This window comes from Sebastes fasciatus, chromosome 21 (assembly GCF_043250625.1).
Source record: "Sebastes fasciatus isolate fSebFas1 chromosome 21, fSebFas1.pri, whole genome shotgun sequence".
Lineage (NCBI taxonomy): Eukaryota > Metazoa > Chordata > Actinopteri > Perciformes > Sebastidae > Sebastes > Sebastes fasciatus.
The window spans coordinates 3758729-3779265 of NC_133815.1; the positions used below are offsets into that span (position 1 = coordinate 3758729).

At 39.2% G+C, this 20537-nt stretch overlaps 1 protein-coding gene across 1 annotated transcript in view; it reads left to right on the plus strand.

The window, feature by feature from the left end:
* The window catches only part of LOC141759806 (cadherin-12-like), a 111562-nt gene that overhangs the window by 34314 nt on the left and 56711 nt on the right, over positions 1-20537 (plus strand). Inside the window, exon 2 of the mRNA XM_074622202.1 lies at positions 6128-6540. Within this exon, the coding sequence (XP_074478303.1) occupies positions 6295-6540 (246 nt within the window). The 5' untranslated portion in view covers positions 6128-6294. The remainder of the gene's footprint in view (positions 1-6127; positions 6541-20537) is intronic.

The window sequence follows — 20537 nt, forward strand, 5'->3', positions numbered from 1 at the left end:
TTCCTACAGAACCATCCTAAAAATAGAGAGAACTTCTCATTAATGCATTCTGACTTTAACCCAAAAATGTACAAAACTGACACTGATTCACTGAGCGACGACTTCGCCGAAGTGAAAACTTGCAATATTACCGGTATGAGTGCCCACAGCATGTCATATCCACCACCAAGTTTAACAACTACCCAGACATAATGCGAGTGGAAGTCATCATTTGGCTCTCCCCAAACATAATGTGCGTGGGATGCAAGAAAAAGTGGGGAAGACGACTCGTCAAATCATATTAATGTTCCCATTGTTCAGGGAACCACGTCTTGCACTCCTTACTGCTTTTGTGCACAAGCCTTGCATGCAAGAAGCCCTCCAATGAATATCATAAAGATTAAAAAAAAAAAAAGAATGTGTAGTATCTTTCTTCTTTCTTTTTCTCACAACCGTAACGTATCCACGGCAGTGCTTTGCATCTGTTGTTTCACACCTAGACATGGATAAAACACCTTGTTGTTTTTTTGGTTGAAGCCAAACTGCATCGTAAATGTATCCGAGTAACTAACAAAGCCATTTTATTCACTATTCATTACTTTGGTTGTGCTATAACCTACGCATGAGGTGTTCTTTGATAATTTAGCTTGACTGGCCAGCTGTGTTGTTACTCCCATTTTCATTACATTGCTTCCACCTACACTTCTCTCCTCCCACTCGTTCCCTGAAGGGTTTCAATGATATTACAGTCTTCTTTGGCCTTAGCCGTGCAAAAACAATGTCTTCGCAATGATTTCCCTGATTGACGAACACCTTTTTTTTCCCCATCTCCTCAGCCTTAGTGCACATATTTTCTCAAGACTGTAGTTCAATTCAGGTCACTGTTTTGATCATTGCGGTGACGGTGCTGACCTCAACACATCTGTTATTAGGATAGCAGCTGTCACTGCTGTTACAATCAGATGTTGAAAACAATATGATGTGCAGAGGAACATCAATACAGAGACCTAATGTCTTTTGCCAGTCTGTTTTATTTTCTTCTTTTAATTGGAGAACATTGTTTGCCCAGCACACTAATTTCTATGACAACCATACTGCACACACATTTCATATGTACCATACATGACATGTGAATGCAAACTCATTCAACGTTTACCGTACAACAAATCCTTGTAGATTTTTGTATTTATTCTGAAATCATTTAATTTCAGAAGAAACTCCCAAATTTGTCGCTATAATAAAATGATTTTACTCAAAGTCTAATTTCAGAATAAAGAAAAAACACTTAACTCTTGCTGTGTTATGTTCAAATAATGTCTGGTTTATGACGTGATTATAATGGCAGCACAAGAGTTTAAAATCAGCAGTGCATTCATCATTCTTGATCCAATGCTCATGTTAGCTTCATTAGATGTCTGTAACTCTTTAAAAATAATAATCACCTTTCAATTCAGAGGCTACTATTCGCAGCTTATGTTACTTTTAATGTTACTCTGATGGCTGACCACTTTTGTAAAAACAAAAGAAGTAGATAATAGAGTGTAAGTTGGATCTATAGCTGCGGTTGTGTGCAAATATTTGAGGAATATTATAATATGTTTGATAGAGATTCTATATACATTTTTCGAATAACACCATTGTAACATATAACTTTTAACTTCCCGGATACACATAAAACCCAAAACTGATGTGTAAAGAATGAAATCACCATTACGCCAACAGCCAGAGCTCAAACGGCCCCTACACAGCCAAAACGTCACCGTGCCCCGGTCCCTCTAACTGCCTAACCAGAAACTAGCTAAACTCCCCCCCTAGTCTTCAGGTGTTACTTGCGGTGGGTATTTACGCACTGTTGCCCGATAGCCCGGTGAAGCAACCATAAACTGGCGACCCATCTGCAGCTTCGGATGTGCCCCCGAGACAACCGCTCTAACCACTTTCATCACCGCACTATCAAACCCCTCCCCCCCAACGAACTCCAAAGGGAATCCGCTCTTCAGCCTAACAGGGACAGAACAACGGCAATTTACTAACCGTGTATACAGGACCACCTGAACTCTGCCACTAAATCAGCAGCATAACCAGCTCAGCGACCCAAACACTCCAGAACAGATCAGTAGCCTACAGCTGCTTACATTCACCCAAAACAGTAAAACAGCCTACTTACTAGGGGTGGGGAAAAAAATCGATTCAACTACGTATTTTTTTTACGATTTTGAAATAGATTTTTTACGCCAGAATCAATATAAGTGCTTCATTTGAGTCTACGCGGAGGTAAGTGGAAGTTACCGCTTTTATTGTTGTAGTCCGAGTAACATGAAGTCATATCCGTTTCAAAAGCCACAACAACGCCGCAGTGAGCCAAAACCATACACGTGTTATTAAAATGAGAAAGCAGAAAACAGCAGAGGGTCCGTGGGGATACGACCTGAATCCTCACATTTTAAACCCCAAAGTGGTAAACCCACATACAGTAAAGTATGGAAACATTTTGGTTTCATACATTGCCAGGAAAAGCAGAGCTAGACATGATGGCTAAAGCTGCATGTAAACTCTGTCATGGACAGGAAACGTTATTGTATCGCGGTAACGTGCAGTCAAAGTCAAGTAAAAGTCCCTAGAAGTGTAAGATGTAACTTTTTCCCATGATCCAGTGTTAAAAAACTTACCACAATAAATCATAAAATATCGATTCGCAATACTTGGAGAATCGCAATACATATCGAATCAGCACCAAAGTATCGTGATAGTATCTAATCAGGAGATAGGCGTATCGTCCCAGCCCTACTACTTTTCACACTCTTCAATGTCTCCGAACGATAACAACATCCTCATCCCATTTATACATGAAGAGATTTCATCAAAATTAAATATTGCAGTTCTACATCCAGGAAGTCTATTTATATGCTTCTACTCCAAAATGTGAATCACCCGATGTTCTATAATTCAAAAGCTTTTTAGAAAACTCCTTGATGATTCAATAATTCCAGTCTGAATCATCAGTCTGCAGGTCCATAACCTTATTAAAGCAGCTAGGACTTCCTTCGGTCTCTGAATGACAGGTCAGTGCACAATGCACCACACTGCAGGTGTTAAAGAAGAGAAGGAAAAATAATCTATCTGCCCACGTATTTATCAGGAAATGAAAGTGTATACAAAACAACAACTTCATCCAGGTGACTCATTTCTCCCCTCCATTCCAGAAGCCAATGCCTACTTATTTGTTTGTCATGTTTATGGCAGCCTTGACGACTAATAACTTTCTGGGGGAGTCTCTTGTGGGTGGTAATCTGCGCCAGCAGATCGGCTAGCCATATGTTCTTTGATTATTGAAGGTGATGTGTGAGAACGCTGTCAGCCCACTGCGCCGTGTTATCTGAAGTAGACACGCGGGTCAAGGCTCACAACCGAAGCCCGACACATGCTAATGAACTTATCTCATAAAATATGCATCGAGCCCTCCCAGGGCCGTACAGTGGCAGAGGCGTGATTTTGCAGGAATTATGGGAACAGTCATTTTCCATTATGTCAATGCTAAATGAGGAGTGACCTGCGGGAGAAGCATGTCTGACCCGTGTCAAGACAGTTCCTGCCAATTTTGCACAGAGAACTTTGCAGATCGGTTTTGACTTTTAAGATACTGTGGTGACAGAGAGAATAAATGGATCTGGGTGCACGGCATAACCTTGTTGAAGCAATCTCGCTCTGAAGCCGATGTTCCAAGTCTGTATAATTAATCAAAGACAATGATGTCAATGAGGGCCCCGGTTATGAAATTAGAGGCACGCTGTCTTCCATTACTGTACAGCTTATAAGTGCATTAGGAGGGAGAGAGGAACAATAAACCAGGTGTGGAACCATTAGCTCCATTCTTCATTGCCACCATTTGTGGTTCCCCTTCTCTTGTTTTCAGCGCAATTAAGTGTCTCGTAACAAGGCCAGAGCTGAAGGCTTGGGTGTTGATATGGTAGTCGGGCTTGCAAACAAGGTGTGAACAGCAACAGTGCAATAGCTGTTTGCTCAATAATGAATGAGGCTTAACAAATTAGGTTGGTTCGGTAATATGTCTTTGTCTATGAATTAGGCTGCGCGATGAATGATTGTTAATTAAGAAATCACATTTTCAGTCCCGTTAATGATACAAATGGGCTGCCTGTCCAAACATAACTCACCTGACATCAATAAATACAGGTTAATAACTGAACATATTTTGTAGATTTAATAGTTTCTGACATTAATCTATCTACACGCATGGCTTTCAAAGGTCAAAAGGTGTAGAGTAACCTAATTAACCTCCTGTTTCACCTTATTTCTCTATTTTAGTTTGTTTTTTAGTTGTTTTTTTTATAAATGTGCTTACACATACTACTAATATGATTTAAGTTATTTAGGACCTGCGTTTTCTTTTCGTTTGTATTTAAGAACAATGCCTACACTGTATTAGGTCACCCACTACTCTAAAGTATACCACAACTGGTCTGTATTAAGACTGACAGATCAATTTGATCCACTTGCATTGTTATAAAATGGAAATCTACTGCATAAACAATTGATTGAGTTGGCATAAACAAAGCACATTGGAAGAAAACAAATTAAATATGCAATTGCTTGTCAGTGAGCTGGATTATGTATTAGTAATCTTCTGTATGAGTTGCCTCTTTCACAGAACGCATGTCAGTCAAATGACATGCTGCAGCAGGCAAAACAATCTCCTGTGGCCGTTGGTTGTCAAATGTGTTGTGCTCCTCGCCGCAGTGATATCTGAGAGAAAGCAAAGTATCTTAAAGCTTTGCACTGACATCTCATACGGTACACGTGTCCATTTGATATATGAACTGCCAATGCATCATGCTATATCTTCGACTGATGTAACAACTTCACATTTGTGTCAAGTTTTTTGAAAAGGGTTTATCTCCATTTTCAGAGGCTTTCTGATGGGTTTCGTTTAAAAAATACTAAGGCGAGGTTTTTGGAGCAAACCATAAAAGCTCCCTTTCATTAAAGGGTCATTAAATAATACATGACTTTCGACCTCTATGGGCAATCAAGGAACTGCAATAACATTGATAGGTCTGTGGCACAGTGTGCGGTGGCTTATAATTGACAGCAAAAATAAAGTCTCAGTCACAGTTTCACTACAGAGACCAGTAAGTTAGCTAATTGGAGCATACATCAAAGTGAACTGTGAAAAAGTGCAGTGGTTATCCATCACCAGGCAAATAATTATTAGAGATGCACCAATCCATCGGCAGCCGATCAAAACCTGCAGGTTTTCGACCACGACCGGTGATCGGCCGATCAGTCTCATATTCTATTCTATTTTTTATTTACATCAGCACATAGTGACACAGACAGTAACGTCAAAGTCACACACAACAAAGGTCAGCGTCAGTTTAGAAGACATAAAGCTGCAATTTGCAAATCCAAAATAATCCGTGTAGGAACAACCTTACAAATATTTATATATATACACAGTATATACTAACTTCATCAGACAATTATTATATTGTAATTCATTTGCATGCGTGCTGATCAGAGTAATCACAGTGACTGGCTCGTCTGTCGACAGCACGGAGCTAAATAGCTAACGTTAATGGAGATTGTATGGACTTGTAATATGATGAGTTCAAGCTCTACTCAGTAAAAATGAGTATTGGGCGAAATGTGCCATCATGATGTGTTCAAATGTAATCTTGTAAAACAATCTTGTTTTGGTGTTTTGGCAAGTTTTTGGGGAGAAACTTGAATAAATACAGTTGTTTGAAGGAGATGTTTTCACAGCAATATAAAATAGATAATAGAGAGGGAATTATGACCTGTTTAAATACCTAACACTAATGTTAGCTCTCAGGATACAGTATATATAATACATAATAAAAACTACTACTGCCAAGATTTTCTTTTTTTTTTAAAAGATTATACCAGTACTATCATTTGTCATTGGGCAGTTAAACACTAAAGCAGGTGGGAGGTGGGCCACAAAGTGCCACTAAGTCATTGGTATTTATGAGTAACAATCTATTAACACCCCCGCTGTCTCTAATCGGAATGATAACACTGCATCCTTAATATACAGTATGTAATGCAGGTAATGGGGATTCAGCAAAAAGGAAACTTTATAACTATGCTTTTGTTTTCTTTCCTTCAGGTGATGAGCTCCATAAATCTCTGAGTGGGATCCTGACAGACCCAAGAAAACTGCTTTTTGGGCGCCGGCTCACCCATTCCCCATAACCACCTTCACAAGTTGTTTCAGTGTGGCTCCTCTCTCATCACTGGACTTTAACTTGGGGACCTGAACCTCACAGATCGCCAATGCTAACAAGGAACTGCCTGCTGCTGTTCCTTTGGATTCTCGTCGACGAAGGCTCAGTCTCTTGTTTACGTCCACCTTCACCGCCACTGGGACGGAGCAGGACGGGGAGGGAGCACGCCAGGAGCTTGGTGGGCCCGATGAGGAATGGGGCGGCTGGATTTCAACGGGTCAAAAGGGGCTGGGTGTGGAACCAGTTCTTTGTGCTGGAGGAGTACATGGGGTCAGATCCGCAGTACGTGGGCAAGGTAAAAAGCCTTATTTCTTCCAGCTTTTTTATGGTGCGGGAGAAGTCATAAATCACATAGTAAGGAGCTCGGGAGAAATTGAATTGGTGGTAAATGGAGGGAGCGATAGAACGTGAGGGTGATAAAATAGAAGAAAAGGAACAGAAAAGCACCCTAATATATCGAGTTTGTTGAAAACTACTCTGGTTTCAGAAGGGCAATATCAGATAAATACGATATCACAATAAGTCTATTTATAATTAATACATATATATATAAACTATGTGACAATATTTTGTGTAAGGTTGTCCTTTGAAACAAAATAGCATGTATACAAATACATCTTCACTGTGGAAACTCTGATGGCAACTACCGCAAGTTACCGATTTTCATTTTGCCCCTGGAACTAAGCCTCACCATTTTAATCTAATGATGCTCTCGTTGTAAAGCTGTCCCTGTTTGTTAGTGTTTTAAGATATAAATGGTTTCGGGCATGGGAAGAAAATCTATACATGCTAATGGAGTTGTGCAAACACTCCAACGTTAGACTAGCCAGACACACATGACATTGGGAGTGGTGGGAGAATCGATGGTGTGGTAGAAATAAATTTAAATTACGGTCCTTGTAAAGCTGTCAGAACATCATAGTTATGAGCCAGTGGGAGATGCTGACAGCAATAAAAAGACAGCAGAGAGAGCCAATAGCCTGCACTGAGATATATACATCCCGTCAGACACACTTTTTCTGTCCCCCCTCAAACCTTGGCCATCTCTGTTTTCAGTGATTTTTTTTTTTTATTCTCTGCTGTGGCTTAAGACATCCGTAAGTAAACTCTGTGGGGGTTTAAGGCTAAAGTTGTAATTTGGCACTCCTAGCTTACATAGGATAATAGTAAGACTGACTTATCTGCCCCAGTGCCGCTGCAATCAGCCCTGACAAGCCACGCTGTTTGTGCAAGTCTCTGAGGCTAAAAGCAGGGGGGAGGGTGGCTGCTGTCTGCTGCACTCCTAAATCACTTAATCCAGGGCCGTTGCACTGCTTCAAAATAATTGACTGATTCTCTGCCATATGAAAAGCATTTGGAGATGAGATCCTCGGACCTTTGTCGGGACAGGCTTTCGCTTCAAAATGATTGTAGCCATAACAGGATAAAAGTTAAACAGATAATGCCTGGAGACTGGGGGTGTTAGTGACATGTCTTCCAAGGAGTTATCAAGTGCTGTCACAGAGGCCTTTAAGGGGTTTTGTTTTTTTAAGGCACATAAATTAACTAATGGACCATGAGTCTTTGTGCAGTGGATGCTTGTCCTATAATACATCAATGCCTAATTGTGGTAATGTATTCACTCTAGAGTGTAAACATGATTTCCATTCAGTGACCTGCAGCGTCGGGGCTATAGTGACGTCTGCATTTATTTCTTTCAGTGGCTGTGTTGAGAAGGAACTCTGAACTTTTCCCCTCTATATCTTTGTTTCGCTGAGCATTAATGAGCATAATGTAAGCTATTTCCTATCATGGAGGTGATCAGCAGTTCTGGTTGGTTTGCATGTTTGCTTAAAATTTAATTTATGCGAGTATTTTACTCTTTGGTTCTCATTTATCAGTTAATTAGCACAGGTCACACCACATGACGGGTGCTCTGCCTTATCCGTAAACTCTTATAATATGTATTAACATTTGGGGGACTTTTTAGTGCAATATAAATTACCTATAATTGTCCGTGGAAATGATTGCTAATCGTATTACCATAAGACAGTGCCCTCTAAAGAGAGTCAACAGAATCAGATGCAGGGATAATTTTTTTTTTTTTGCCAAGTTGTTCTCAAAGCATAAGCCAGTCAACATCTGATTCACTATGTATGTAGAACGTATCCTCTGATCAGCTGCTCATCTAAATAAATGCTGAATAATGTATGTGTGTGTGCATGTAAAAACATGACTTTTCAGGTGATGTCGTGAGCCACTTCCCCTCAAAATGTCTGTGCACTGTGCTGCTTTTGTTTGATTTCTGTTTTCTCTCCTCCTATCCTGCTTACATACATTGAGAAAATGAGATATACCGGTACCTTCTATTTTTGGAATAAAGGGGCACTGCTTACACATTTTTTTTTTCCCTTTATGTTATGCATAACATCCCCAGCCAAGACTAGATAGTTAGCCATGTGGATGCCTGGATTCTCTTGGAGATGGATAAAAACATGAACAAGTCTGCTATCTGAGCATCCAGAGTACCTGAGATGTGGAAATGTGTGCTTCAAGAGGGTCCCGGGTTCAAACCCGCTGGCTGGCTTGGGCACTTCTGTGTGAAGTTTTTATGTTCTCCCCGTGTTAGCGTGGGCAGGTTCACTCTAAATTGCCTATAGGTGTGAATGGTTGTCTTTATGTGTCAACCATGTGATTGTCCAGTCCAGGGTGTACCTCGCCTCTCGACCAACGTCAGCTGGGATCGGCTCTAGTCCCCCACACGCCTGTAAAGGATAAGTGGTTACAGATAATGGATGGATGGATTAATATACAATTTACTAATCCTGAGGGCTGCCCACTAAACTTTAATGATTCAAATGAGTCGGTAAGCCCCCTCAAGCCGAATCCTTGCCCTGTTTTTGGTTGCATCATTGCACACAGTACAACGCAGGATAACAGTATGGTTGGCTTTATACAGTACATACCAAGTCTAAAAATCTGACGTATGCCTACACACAAAACCTACTGTAAAGGCCAGAACATTCTGATTCAGGTTCAGCTCTACTTCCCCTATAGCTTGAACATATTTGTAAGGAATGTGAGGTGGCAGGGTTGTTATATGATATGTTTTTTTTTTGTTAGAAATTCTTATTTACACATACTGGTACACGACGAGATGGATTTTTTTCATCACGCAGTAGTACTTTTATATTCAAAGCACACAACAATAGAAATAGAGTCAATGTTGTGGCAGTTAAAGAGGAGTAAATAGAAGACTGAAAGATGACAAACCAGGTAAAAAAGTCGTTATTTGTGGCTTCTAAGCCTTGTTAGCTGCTATTTAACTACAAGGTCTCTGGATCAATTATTCCGTCAAGCTTTTAGGTTGGTTTCTATTTCGCATCAGAGTGCAATTAAACTAACAAAAACAGACAATATTATTCAGAAATGTGTAATTCTTCCAATGTTGTGGAAGAAATTATGAGCCTTTTTTCCTTTTACCAAAACAGTCATCAGTAACAAAATCTATTTAGAGTGTTTTATTAAATGCATCACTGCTAAGATCACTACTAATTAGTGTTGACCATTAAAAACATAATTCACATTACTAACAAGATGCAGTAATTGTGTCCGTTCTGACAGCATACAGAATGCAAGACAACCACTGGAGGTGACTGAAGGGAGGACGGGGACAACCACAGAGGAGTAGAGCATCAGACCACCAGTGTTACGGATCAACTAGTTTGCCTATTAACTGGTGACTTTTGCCTGAATGCCCCAGTGGTTGTTTGTAGTGACGGCAGATGTTTGGAAACAACATGATAACATGTAGTTGTCCTTGTGAATGCCTAATTGTTTTTCCTTTTCCTTAAAACGTCAAAACATACTCATCTGAGTCTTAGACTGCAATGAACCACAGGAAGTATTCAGGCACATTAATAAGATCCATCACCATACCACAAAAATAATTATCTAATGCGGTGCATAACAAAGTCTTGTATGAACAATGCAGCCAGATCGAAGCACTCGCTTTGTGCTTGCAACACATCATTTTGGGCAGCGTTGTCCCGCTTCACTTCTAATTGGCCGTGGTAAACAAAATTTTAAAACCATATTTCGGTACAGTGAAATCCAACAACACGCTACCTCATACTACATCTTCCAAGTTGGCCAAAATCTGACACAACAAACAAAATCACGACATAAAATGACTATGGCAAGCTTAAAAGAGGTAGTATTTACTTAATAGCCCAGTCAATACTGGATTTTTGAGGACAGATATAAAAGGAGAAGAAGATATATCTAGAGCTGCAACAATAAGTTGAGTAACTGATTAGTCGATCAACTGAAAATGTATCCAACTATTATAAAAAATAACGTTAAATTGAATCTGTAATGAAAGTAATCGTTAGTTCCAGCCCTAAAAAGAACATCAATTATCTTGAAATGGATTATTTTTTTGGTTTTGTTTTTTAAATTGTGACCGAGATACTGAGTGGGAGATTTCGCAGTTGAAAAGTCAACTTGTCAGTGCCGCCTAGTGGACAAACTATGTCATAGTAATTTTCTAAATCACCTCAAACTTAGTTTGTCATTTCTATAATTCGATTTAAATTTTATGTTTCATGTTTTCACTTAACGGCTGGCATATACACCATATACTGATATACTGTATCTGCAATAGGTGGTGGTGCTGGTTTAGTGCAGTAGATTGTACAACCAGTGTTACTCTTTTGGGGGTCTTTGAGTTTAAATGTTAAGCACCAAACTGGAAGAAAAAGCTTTCGGTGACAAGTCACCAACGTGATGGTATTTGTTTGTCTACAGTACCGCAAGTACCATAGGTACCGGGGGGGGGGGGGCTCGAGTCTAACGGCGTCTAAAGTCCAAAAGGACGCAGTAAACTGACTATCGATGCGTCCAGGTCAACGTTAACTGAGGATGCATTGAGTTTTGTTATGATACATTCAGGTTCTATTCAGTAAAAATACTATAAGGCGAAGGTAAATTCTGACATTATCATGTTTGTTCAAATGTAATATTGTAAAAAAAACTTTTTTTTGGCGAGAAACCTGAATGAATCCAGTTGTTTGAAGGGGATGTTTTCACAGCAATATAAAATACATATTAGAGAGGATTATGACCTGTTTAACTTCCTAACACTAGCTCAAAGTGTTTATTGTTTTGTTTTTTACAGTTGTATCAATCGAGAATCATGGAACTTCACTGGTATCGGTTATCGACTGCTAAAATTCATTGGTCTACTACGTTTATAATTAAAGTTAAAACATGTTTTAAACACCAAATTTTGGTCATCAAATTATAGATTACTCAAAACAACAATAAGTCCTATCTAGAGCTCCATGGACACACTGAGGCAGACGGGGCCTTGATTACGACCCAGTGCATGTCTGACTTATTATTACATACATAACATATTAGAACATACATCTGAAAGCACTAAATACAATTTCCGTTTTCCATGTGCACACTTTCTCATGTTGCAATCATATGAGGCATAGAGTGAGTAAATATTAGTTTTGTGCAGTGCAGGGAAGGACTTACTATAAAACATCCATCTTTACATGCTGTGGTCTATTGCAGATTAATGAGTGCAAGCAAAGCAACATTTCTTTTCTTCTGCATCACCAGTGGAAAAAAAATATGCAAAGTCTGCATTTGCACTTGTTTTGTTGGTATGGCGTGACTACAAAATAAAGAGAATGAATTTAGACTCCGGCGACCTAATTTGAGAACAAAAACGGCAAAAAAAAACAACACGTAGCAGTAATGTATTCATATTGATTTTACACCCAACACTACATCTTAATATATTTATGCCAGAATCTATATATTGCTGCCTCTTGGTCAGGTAAGTGGAGGTGGCAGACACTAAACATGAAGAGAATGTTAAGAAACCTACAGTTACTGCTGGGAGCTGCAACTTACACTACTTACTTAATTATCTGCTTTGCTCCCCGAGGTGCAAATAAGGTCATGACAAGATTCAGCAAGGTGTTTAGCGCTACTATTAGTCCCTCCTGCACGCATTAATAAGGAAGCGACTGCTCTGGGGCCTTGCTCAAGGGCAACTGAACTGCAGCAGTCTAGAAAAGTGGTTACTCCATTTTTCACCTAGAATCACAATGTCTCAAGACACTCTGAGCCACTAAGATTCATATGTGGAAAACACAACTTATAGTGACTACAATTTAGTTTTGAAATAGTACAATGGAAGTTTTAATACTGTAATGGACATGTAAGAAAAAGTAGTCTACCAAGGATATTTGAAATATCTACTTTTACCTGTTCAAGTTTATAGCAAGGTTGCTCTTCGGAGTGAAAAGCAATGTTGTGTAAGTAACTCCAACTTCCAATGCCATTAACAATAAATAAAGAGCCAAAAAACAAACCATTATAATTTTATGACTGTCTTTCTCTACAGTTTTAAAAATAAAATATGAATAATTATTCTGTCACTTGAGATACAAAGGACCCACGAGAACATAGTTATTCACTTTGAGCACCAACATTTCACATTTAATACAAGCCCCCATATTGTGAAACTTCTGACAATCCCCTGTTGACAACAACCACATTATTGCAGATTAGCAATTAAAGCCCAGAAGGCTTAAGGGGGTAAATGTAACAACACTGTGCTGCTCACAATTAGATAATGCAGAGGCCTTTCCTATGCTGAGCAGTGATTATCTGCAAGAAAAATCTGCCATTAGTGGTGTGGCTGTATATCAAGCCAAGCTGCTTCCTCTCACTCTCTATTAAACTCTCTGCTGACTTCAGCAGCTATTTTTCAAAATTCCGTTCCCGCATCACGGCACTCTCCATTTGAACATAATGCTCATGAATTGCTGTTTGACATATTTTCCCTAGAATTATAATAGTGTGGCAATTCAGAATCCACTTAAAGGAGCTGTGCTTGTCATTTCAAAGCATGGCAAATATAATGACCACTTACTACCAGTGGAGGTGTAATCTAAAGCAACACATCTCTCGGGCTTGCCATCACTAACAATGCTGGGATTGTCTGACCAGAGCAGACAGTGTGTCGCTGTGAACTTCATGGATCAAATGTGGTTTGTACTAGGGCTGAAACGATTCCTCGAGTAACTCCATTACTAAAAATCATCGATGCAAATTATTTGTATCCCTGAATATTAATTGATTTATAGCAATTTTGAATTTGAACACATCTTTAGTTGCATTTATAGTACCTTTTATAGGAGTAGTCCATGAGCTGTGTACTGTCATTTGAATTTTTTTTTTATTTATTTGTTTGTATTTCAGAAAATGTTTTATCTAAAACCCAAAATGTAATGTTTATTTTTGACATAATGTTATCGTATGCTGTTTAAGCTTTTTTTTTTTTTATAAAAAGGAAACCAATTAGTTCACTTTAATAGACCTGTCTTATCTTTTCTAATCAGCATACTACTCGATTACTAAAATAATCAATAGCTGCAGCCCTAATTTGAACAGAGTAATTTGCAATCTCAATGATGAGGGACTGGACCCACGTAAGGACACCCTGGTCTCTAGATTCTCAGTCCATCCAAAATAATATCTTTTCACCACTTTGTTTATGCTAGACTTTTTCTTTTTTTTTTTATTAATGGCAATATGGCTGTTGATATTCCAGAATTACGGCCATATAGAGCAACTACCGGACAATTCTTTTAAATAGCCATATAATAGCTTACATTTGACATAACTTGAAAATAAGTTAAATGAAGAAGCGGTCTAGAAAATAAAATAAAAAGGCTGTTTGGTCCTAATTCCACGTTTCTCAAACTCAAAATAGTGCTGTAGCCAAACAAATAGTTTGAAGCTTCATTCATTATTTATATCATCATTATAGCGGCTTTCTCCATTTGTTTCGCATTTACAGTCAGCTGGCTGTGTATGAATATATATATATATATATATATATATATATATATATATATATATATATATATGTATATATGAGCGTATCGTGAGGAGATATTCGCTGAATTTGACAAAAAGTGTATTGGATTAGAAGCGCAGCGGAGCGGAGGCATTTACATTTTTGTATAATATAAGTCTTGGCAGCATATCTTATAATATTAGGCCATTTAATATGCAATTAATTAGTAAAAAATATTTATTTGGCCAACGGACATTCTGGCCGTTGATCATTTAATCTGCCGGACGACTACACGTGATACTGGCTAAAAGCCGGCATATACCGGCTAACACAAAGCCTGCTTTGCACGTCAGAGAGCCCCCACTGTGTTACCTCCCACAGAGAGCGACACCAGACACAACCATGTTGTCTTTTTATACAAGTCATGGGAACATGATGGCAAGGCAATGAGCAAAACCCTCTCAGAGCATACTAGGCAAATTATACACTTGGCTAGAAAGGCAGTAAGGGAATAAGTTCCATAAAAAAGCTCACCAGCCATTAAGTTCAGAAAGCAAAAATCATCATACCCATAACAGCACACGCACTCAAGGTTAAAGACAAATCCAATCAATTTAGATAGTCACACTTAGGACCTATAAAAAAGGAAAGCAAAAAAGGTCTCAGTACCCTTTATTGCAGTACAGAGTATGCAACGGCATGCAGTGGCATGCTCCAATGCCCCGTTTCACACACTTGCAGACAAAAGGTCGCTCATTTAAATACAAGTCAATAAACCACTTTTGCTAGAAAGGGCAGCCCCGTTTCTCCTACAACTTGTTTATTCCTTTGCTTCCCGCCTGACAAGGAATGACCAGCCTTCTTTTTTATTGATGGCTCTTCCTCTCAGTCCCACCCCGTACCTGGCTGAGATTTATTACTGATGTGGAGCCCGCAATTTAATCTTTCAATGAGGACCTATAAGAAGGACATAAAAAGCGTTTCAACAAGACTTATGCACCGGGCCCAACAGAGAGAGAGAGATGCCAACATCTGACCATATGCAATTTAGCAGCCTTACTAGTGATGGCGTGTTACACGTTGTTAAATACGGTTCGGATTTAAATGCTTTGGAATTTAAGCTGTAAAATGCATGAAAACCTGAAGAGGCCTATATAAAAGCAGCAAACCTGTTTACACACTGTGGTGATGATAGCCACTGCTGTAAAACACTTCAGTTGGACTGCCTGCAAAGCCAACAGGTAATTAACATCGACTCCAAAATCACAGGCTTCATAACTTGATTGCTTTGCACTGTTGTGTGCAGAGGTCTGTTCGGTGACCTACAGCTAAGCACGGCGACTACATGCAGAGCCTGAGCGAAATGGCAAACAATAATCTTGTTGATCTATTCGTGATATCCATAAAGCATGTCTAATGTAGTAGCTGGTAAAACAATACTGCAATCACTGAGGCGAGGAACATAGCACACAAGTACATACTGTATATCAGCAATTAGATAACCCTTGACACTATTGTTAAAACAATAATTTGATATGAATTATACTCAGCGATATGGATATATGTTTGAATGCCTGTAAAGAAACTAAATGTGTGTTTTATGTAAAATGTGTACTAAACACTCACCTAAAAAATGACATGATTTTATCCCTGAATTCATCTAGAAGTACGTTGCCTAAGTAATTCACTGTCAAATGCAAAGTAATTTGAAAGGATCGCTCTTCTGGAAGTTATGCATGAGGTGTGCCAGTGATTCAGCCGCTCGTTAGAACATATTAAGAGGTTGAGGGGCATTTACAATTGTAATGCATGTTGATGATGAATGTTGCGGGAAAAATTCTGAGAAGAACATCTGAAATAAAAAAGCTAATGATGCCATTCATCTGTCCTGCCAGAGTAATATATTTCATACATTTCGTCCTCATGGGTAATGGACTTTCCTCCTGAATTGCATGGATCATATTTCCAAACGGTGTGCTAATGCCCCAATCAGTATCACTTACTAGCGTGGTCAACATTTTCCCATTTGTTCCTTGACATTGATGGGCAATATTGTTGTGATTCTGGGTAGAAAATTGCATTCTGTATGTTGTATCAATATCGCTATATTGTTTAATCAAGTGTGATATGAGAAAGGGGATTCAAGCCTTAACCCCAGTCTCTAAGATCAATAACAATCATGTATATTCATGTGAAAAATCATTCTTGATTGTTATTTTGCTGTGCAAAAGATAACCTCTCATGAAAACACCTATTTTTTGGAAGTGTTTTGTAATGTATGATAAAGCTGCTTCTTATTGAATCGTATCAGCTCCTCAGATTGTTGACCTAGGTAACAGTTCTATCAACAACCACGTTTGTGGTTTTTGATGAATCGCTGTCAACAACTGCAGGTGAGATGTGAATTTAAATTGCGGTAATACAGCTTCAGAGGTGAAAACAACTCAAGGGCTTTTATTTGTTGTCACACAACCTAGGATATATCTGTCAATCTGTCCCATTTGGTCCTCTCTCTCCCTCACATACACATCCACACATGTTCTCTGTGGTTGCATATCTACCAGTAGAGCCTCCTTTGTGTGTCTGTGTGCATTTTCCCTCCATCCTTATTACCTGACTGAGGCATGACACAACCCAGATAGCAACCTCCGAGCTGTCAGCAGTACAAGAAATGGCTCGCGAGCCAATATCGATCAGCTATAATAAGCTCGCAGCGTTTGACACAGTGTTTTCTTTCTATCAGCAGCTCACCAGCACACCGACTACCCACGAAAAACTTGCCATGCAGTCATGATGTGAAACGACATGGCTCTAGCCTGACAACGCACGAGCTTGGAGCCTCCAACAACATACCAATACTGCCACTAGTCATCACACTACTGGGTTGGTAGGACAGGAAGAGCGGTTGAATGGGTTTTGGATTGAAGGGTCGTTTCAAACCTAATAATGAATAGCAGCATAAAAATAAATTCAAGACAGCAGTAGGGCCAGGGATGCATACAAAGCACCAATGTATACAGAAGGATTTACACTGATTAACAGCTTGTAGCATGAATTCTGAGAGGAGATATGTAGTATACTGTAAGCCCTGGTTTTGCTAAAGCACCGTTAAATATGGATCAGAATCAATCAATTCACACAGTATAATAAATATACAGTAAATGGCCTTGGGACATATGTATAATATATACCAGGAAATATTACTTATTCAACAAGGTGTAGGACAAGATCATGTTTGTAAGTAAAACAAGAAGGTGACTTTAGTAGGAAAGTTTGTCACAATACCAAAAAACAAAAATGACTTTGATACAATACTCTGCCTAAATATCTTGATAGTAATACTGAAACGATATATTTTTTATTAATTAAAAATGTTAAAATGTATTAATTAAACAAATGTATATGGTATGTAGTAATCTGATGTCCCCTATACTTGCGTTTATTGGATTTCTTTGATAATTGACTTAATATTTGCAACCAGATAGCAATTATTAAAAAGCGTTTAATAAGGCTTTTTTTGTAAAGCAGTGCCCCCACCAACGCATCAGTAACAGTTCAGGCGGACAGTGGTACTGCAGCAAGGGGGACGACGAGATGCTTCCAACACAAAAACCCACAAAATGACAATAAATTCAGATGAAGATCTGTGAGAAATGTGATCATCTGCGTTACTGCTGTTATTCAAGATCCGATTGGCTGTATCGAAATAAGGGATCTACGTATCTATGACAAATTAATGGAAAACTGAGGGGTGACACCATGAAACCAAAAAAAATATAAAATTCTGCCTTTTGGGTTCTGATTTTTTTTCTCAAAAGGAGAACACAGGACAAGTGCTTTACAGAGCAGATATCTATGCTGTAGCAGACAATAAAAGCTATATAATTTCATTTTGGCTTGACGTAATCCTCAGAGATATTTAGACTAACTGCATCTAAAGATGAGAAGAACAAGTATGTTCCAACCGTTTTCAGAATGTTTACTGATATGTGAATGTACTCGGTGTAAGGTTGCTGGGCCGTTCAAGGAACAATGTTGGCTCGCTATCAGCAAAAGAGTTGTGGCCTCCATATGCATTCCTGAGAGGAGCTCGGCATAATCCTGGGTGCAGAAATCCAATTACAGCATTCTCTACAGAGGTTGGTTACATTCTCCTCTGAAATCACTCAAATTAATCAATACGCGGGTTTACTGCATAGCCAATGAGGAACCATGTGCTGCAAATCCTGAAAGTAACAGGGAACACACCACCCTCTTCTCAACGCCAAGAATTCCCCGTATAGCACAATCACTATCCTAAGTATGTGACTGTCTCACAGCCAGGACAGATGAGCCATCATTCTTCCCAGTAGTTGAGTAGTTTCGGTCAATAGAAGTATTTCTCACTAATAGGAGATGAGTAATGGTCCTGCCGATATTTGTTTTGACAACACTGCTAGTGCACTGGCTGGCCATCTGCATCGCTTCAACTGTTCCAGACACGACAAGATGGCTTAATGGTTAGAGAGAACATTGTGGAAATTATAGGCCACAGCTTTGAATCCTACAATGGCTAATGCATGCTCAAAAAATACCATAAATCCTGGCAAAATGAGGTTAAGCAAGACTGTGAACAACAGCTCTATGATCACTGAAACATCCGTTTCACAAAAGCATTAACTAACCATCTGAAATGTAAATGTAAAATTGGTTGACAGTCGGGGAAAAATTGTGAACAGAGAAAAAAAACAGAAAAACATCATCATGACTGCAAACATAATTACTCAAACAGATGGTGCGAGTTTAGATGGTAACAGGAATCTTATTTCACTTCCTCGCACTACCTGTTTCTTTTTATAGCTGCCATGTCAACTGGTACCGTGAACAGAGCATCTTGCTAATTATGCTTATCATGAAAAATGGAGTGTAAAGACGTTCTCACCATAATACGGGGTGCATATGATCACACCGTCTCTACGAGCCAGCTCTCGTTGAGTCATTCTGCACATGCTTTATGGTAACCAAATTTGCTTTTTTTAGATTGACATAAGGTTATCAGCAAAGCCATGATTTCCATTCTGCGTGCATAGACTCCACTTAGTTGTTACAAATTGGGAACAACTGTTACCGCAAAGGAATGGACATTTTTTTCGCTCTTTAGTTAAACCATTTATTTTCTTTTGACATACTGTTAAAACGGTTGTGGTTGTGATTCCGCCTCTTGTCTATTGAGCCCACTGGGCGTTTTATAGCTTAAAAGAAGCACTTGTCTGCCGTCCTATTAAGGGGTATTTTTATATAATTGATTACCATTGTTAGAGTAATGGGATTTTTAATTAATATCAGTCAACTTTCACTTATAATTAATGAGGCAATGTGCCTATTCTTTTTATATTTGCATTTCTTTTTCATCTTTAATTGTGCAGTTCTGAATCATCTGCAGGTGCCTCTCCTGGGTACTTGTATTTCATAAACTGCTAATGTGAACATATGGTCCACGTTTGTTCATTTTTTTTCTTTTCTTGTCAGTCAAAAGGACAACCAAATATAACCAGCCCATTAATCATAAATACAAAGTGATAATTTATGCAATAGTACACAGAAATGTCAGTCTGGCAACATTACAGAGTAAATTAATCCAGCTTCAGTTAATACAAGTTTTGTGTTGATGATTATTAGGTCTGAACAGCCTCTTAAACTGAACAGATTTATGAGTTATCAATATCACAATATGGCCTTTTCATATTGCAGGAGGCGCAATATTTGTTAAAGTCAAAATAGCATTTTAAATTAAATATTGTAGTGCTGCAGAGATGCCCTGGCATTCACATCATATTCTACAGACTTAAAGGGACTATTTGTAACTTTCAGAAATGCTTCTTAACAGCGACACCTGTGGCCGTGAAATCAACGAAAGTCAGCGTCGGGCTCGTGCTTGCTCGCTCTACATAGATATGAACGAGCATCGCTCAAAACAGTGAGGCGACACACGTCAGCTAAAAGCACAATATCACTCTATATTTCAGCTGCTTGGCAGTAATGTTAGCTGACCAGACGAAGGTCTCTCCATGAATCACTGCTGATCCTAGTGTTTGCTTCTAGCGGGGCTCTGCAGCGAGAAACTCGTCTCTCTCTGCCCGCAGCCGGAGTGAGCAGGGTGGACACCGGCACCCGGTCGGTAACGAGACGATAACGTTTTTCTCTGAAGAGCTCTGTCACTTCCCAAGACACGGGAAACCTCTGCTGGTCTGGAGGAGCTGCAGCATTTATTTCTGCACAAACGTCCACTGTACATTCACTAGATATTCTCAGAGCTAAACTAACTCTTCTGCAGTGTGGAGTGAGCGCGCGTTCACGTCTAGAGGTGGAGCGAGTACGCGAGAACGCACGCGCTGTCTGAGTGAAGGCAAGCAGGCAGAGGAGGAGAGGCAGCGGCCACACGCGAT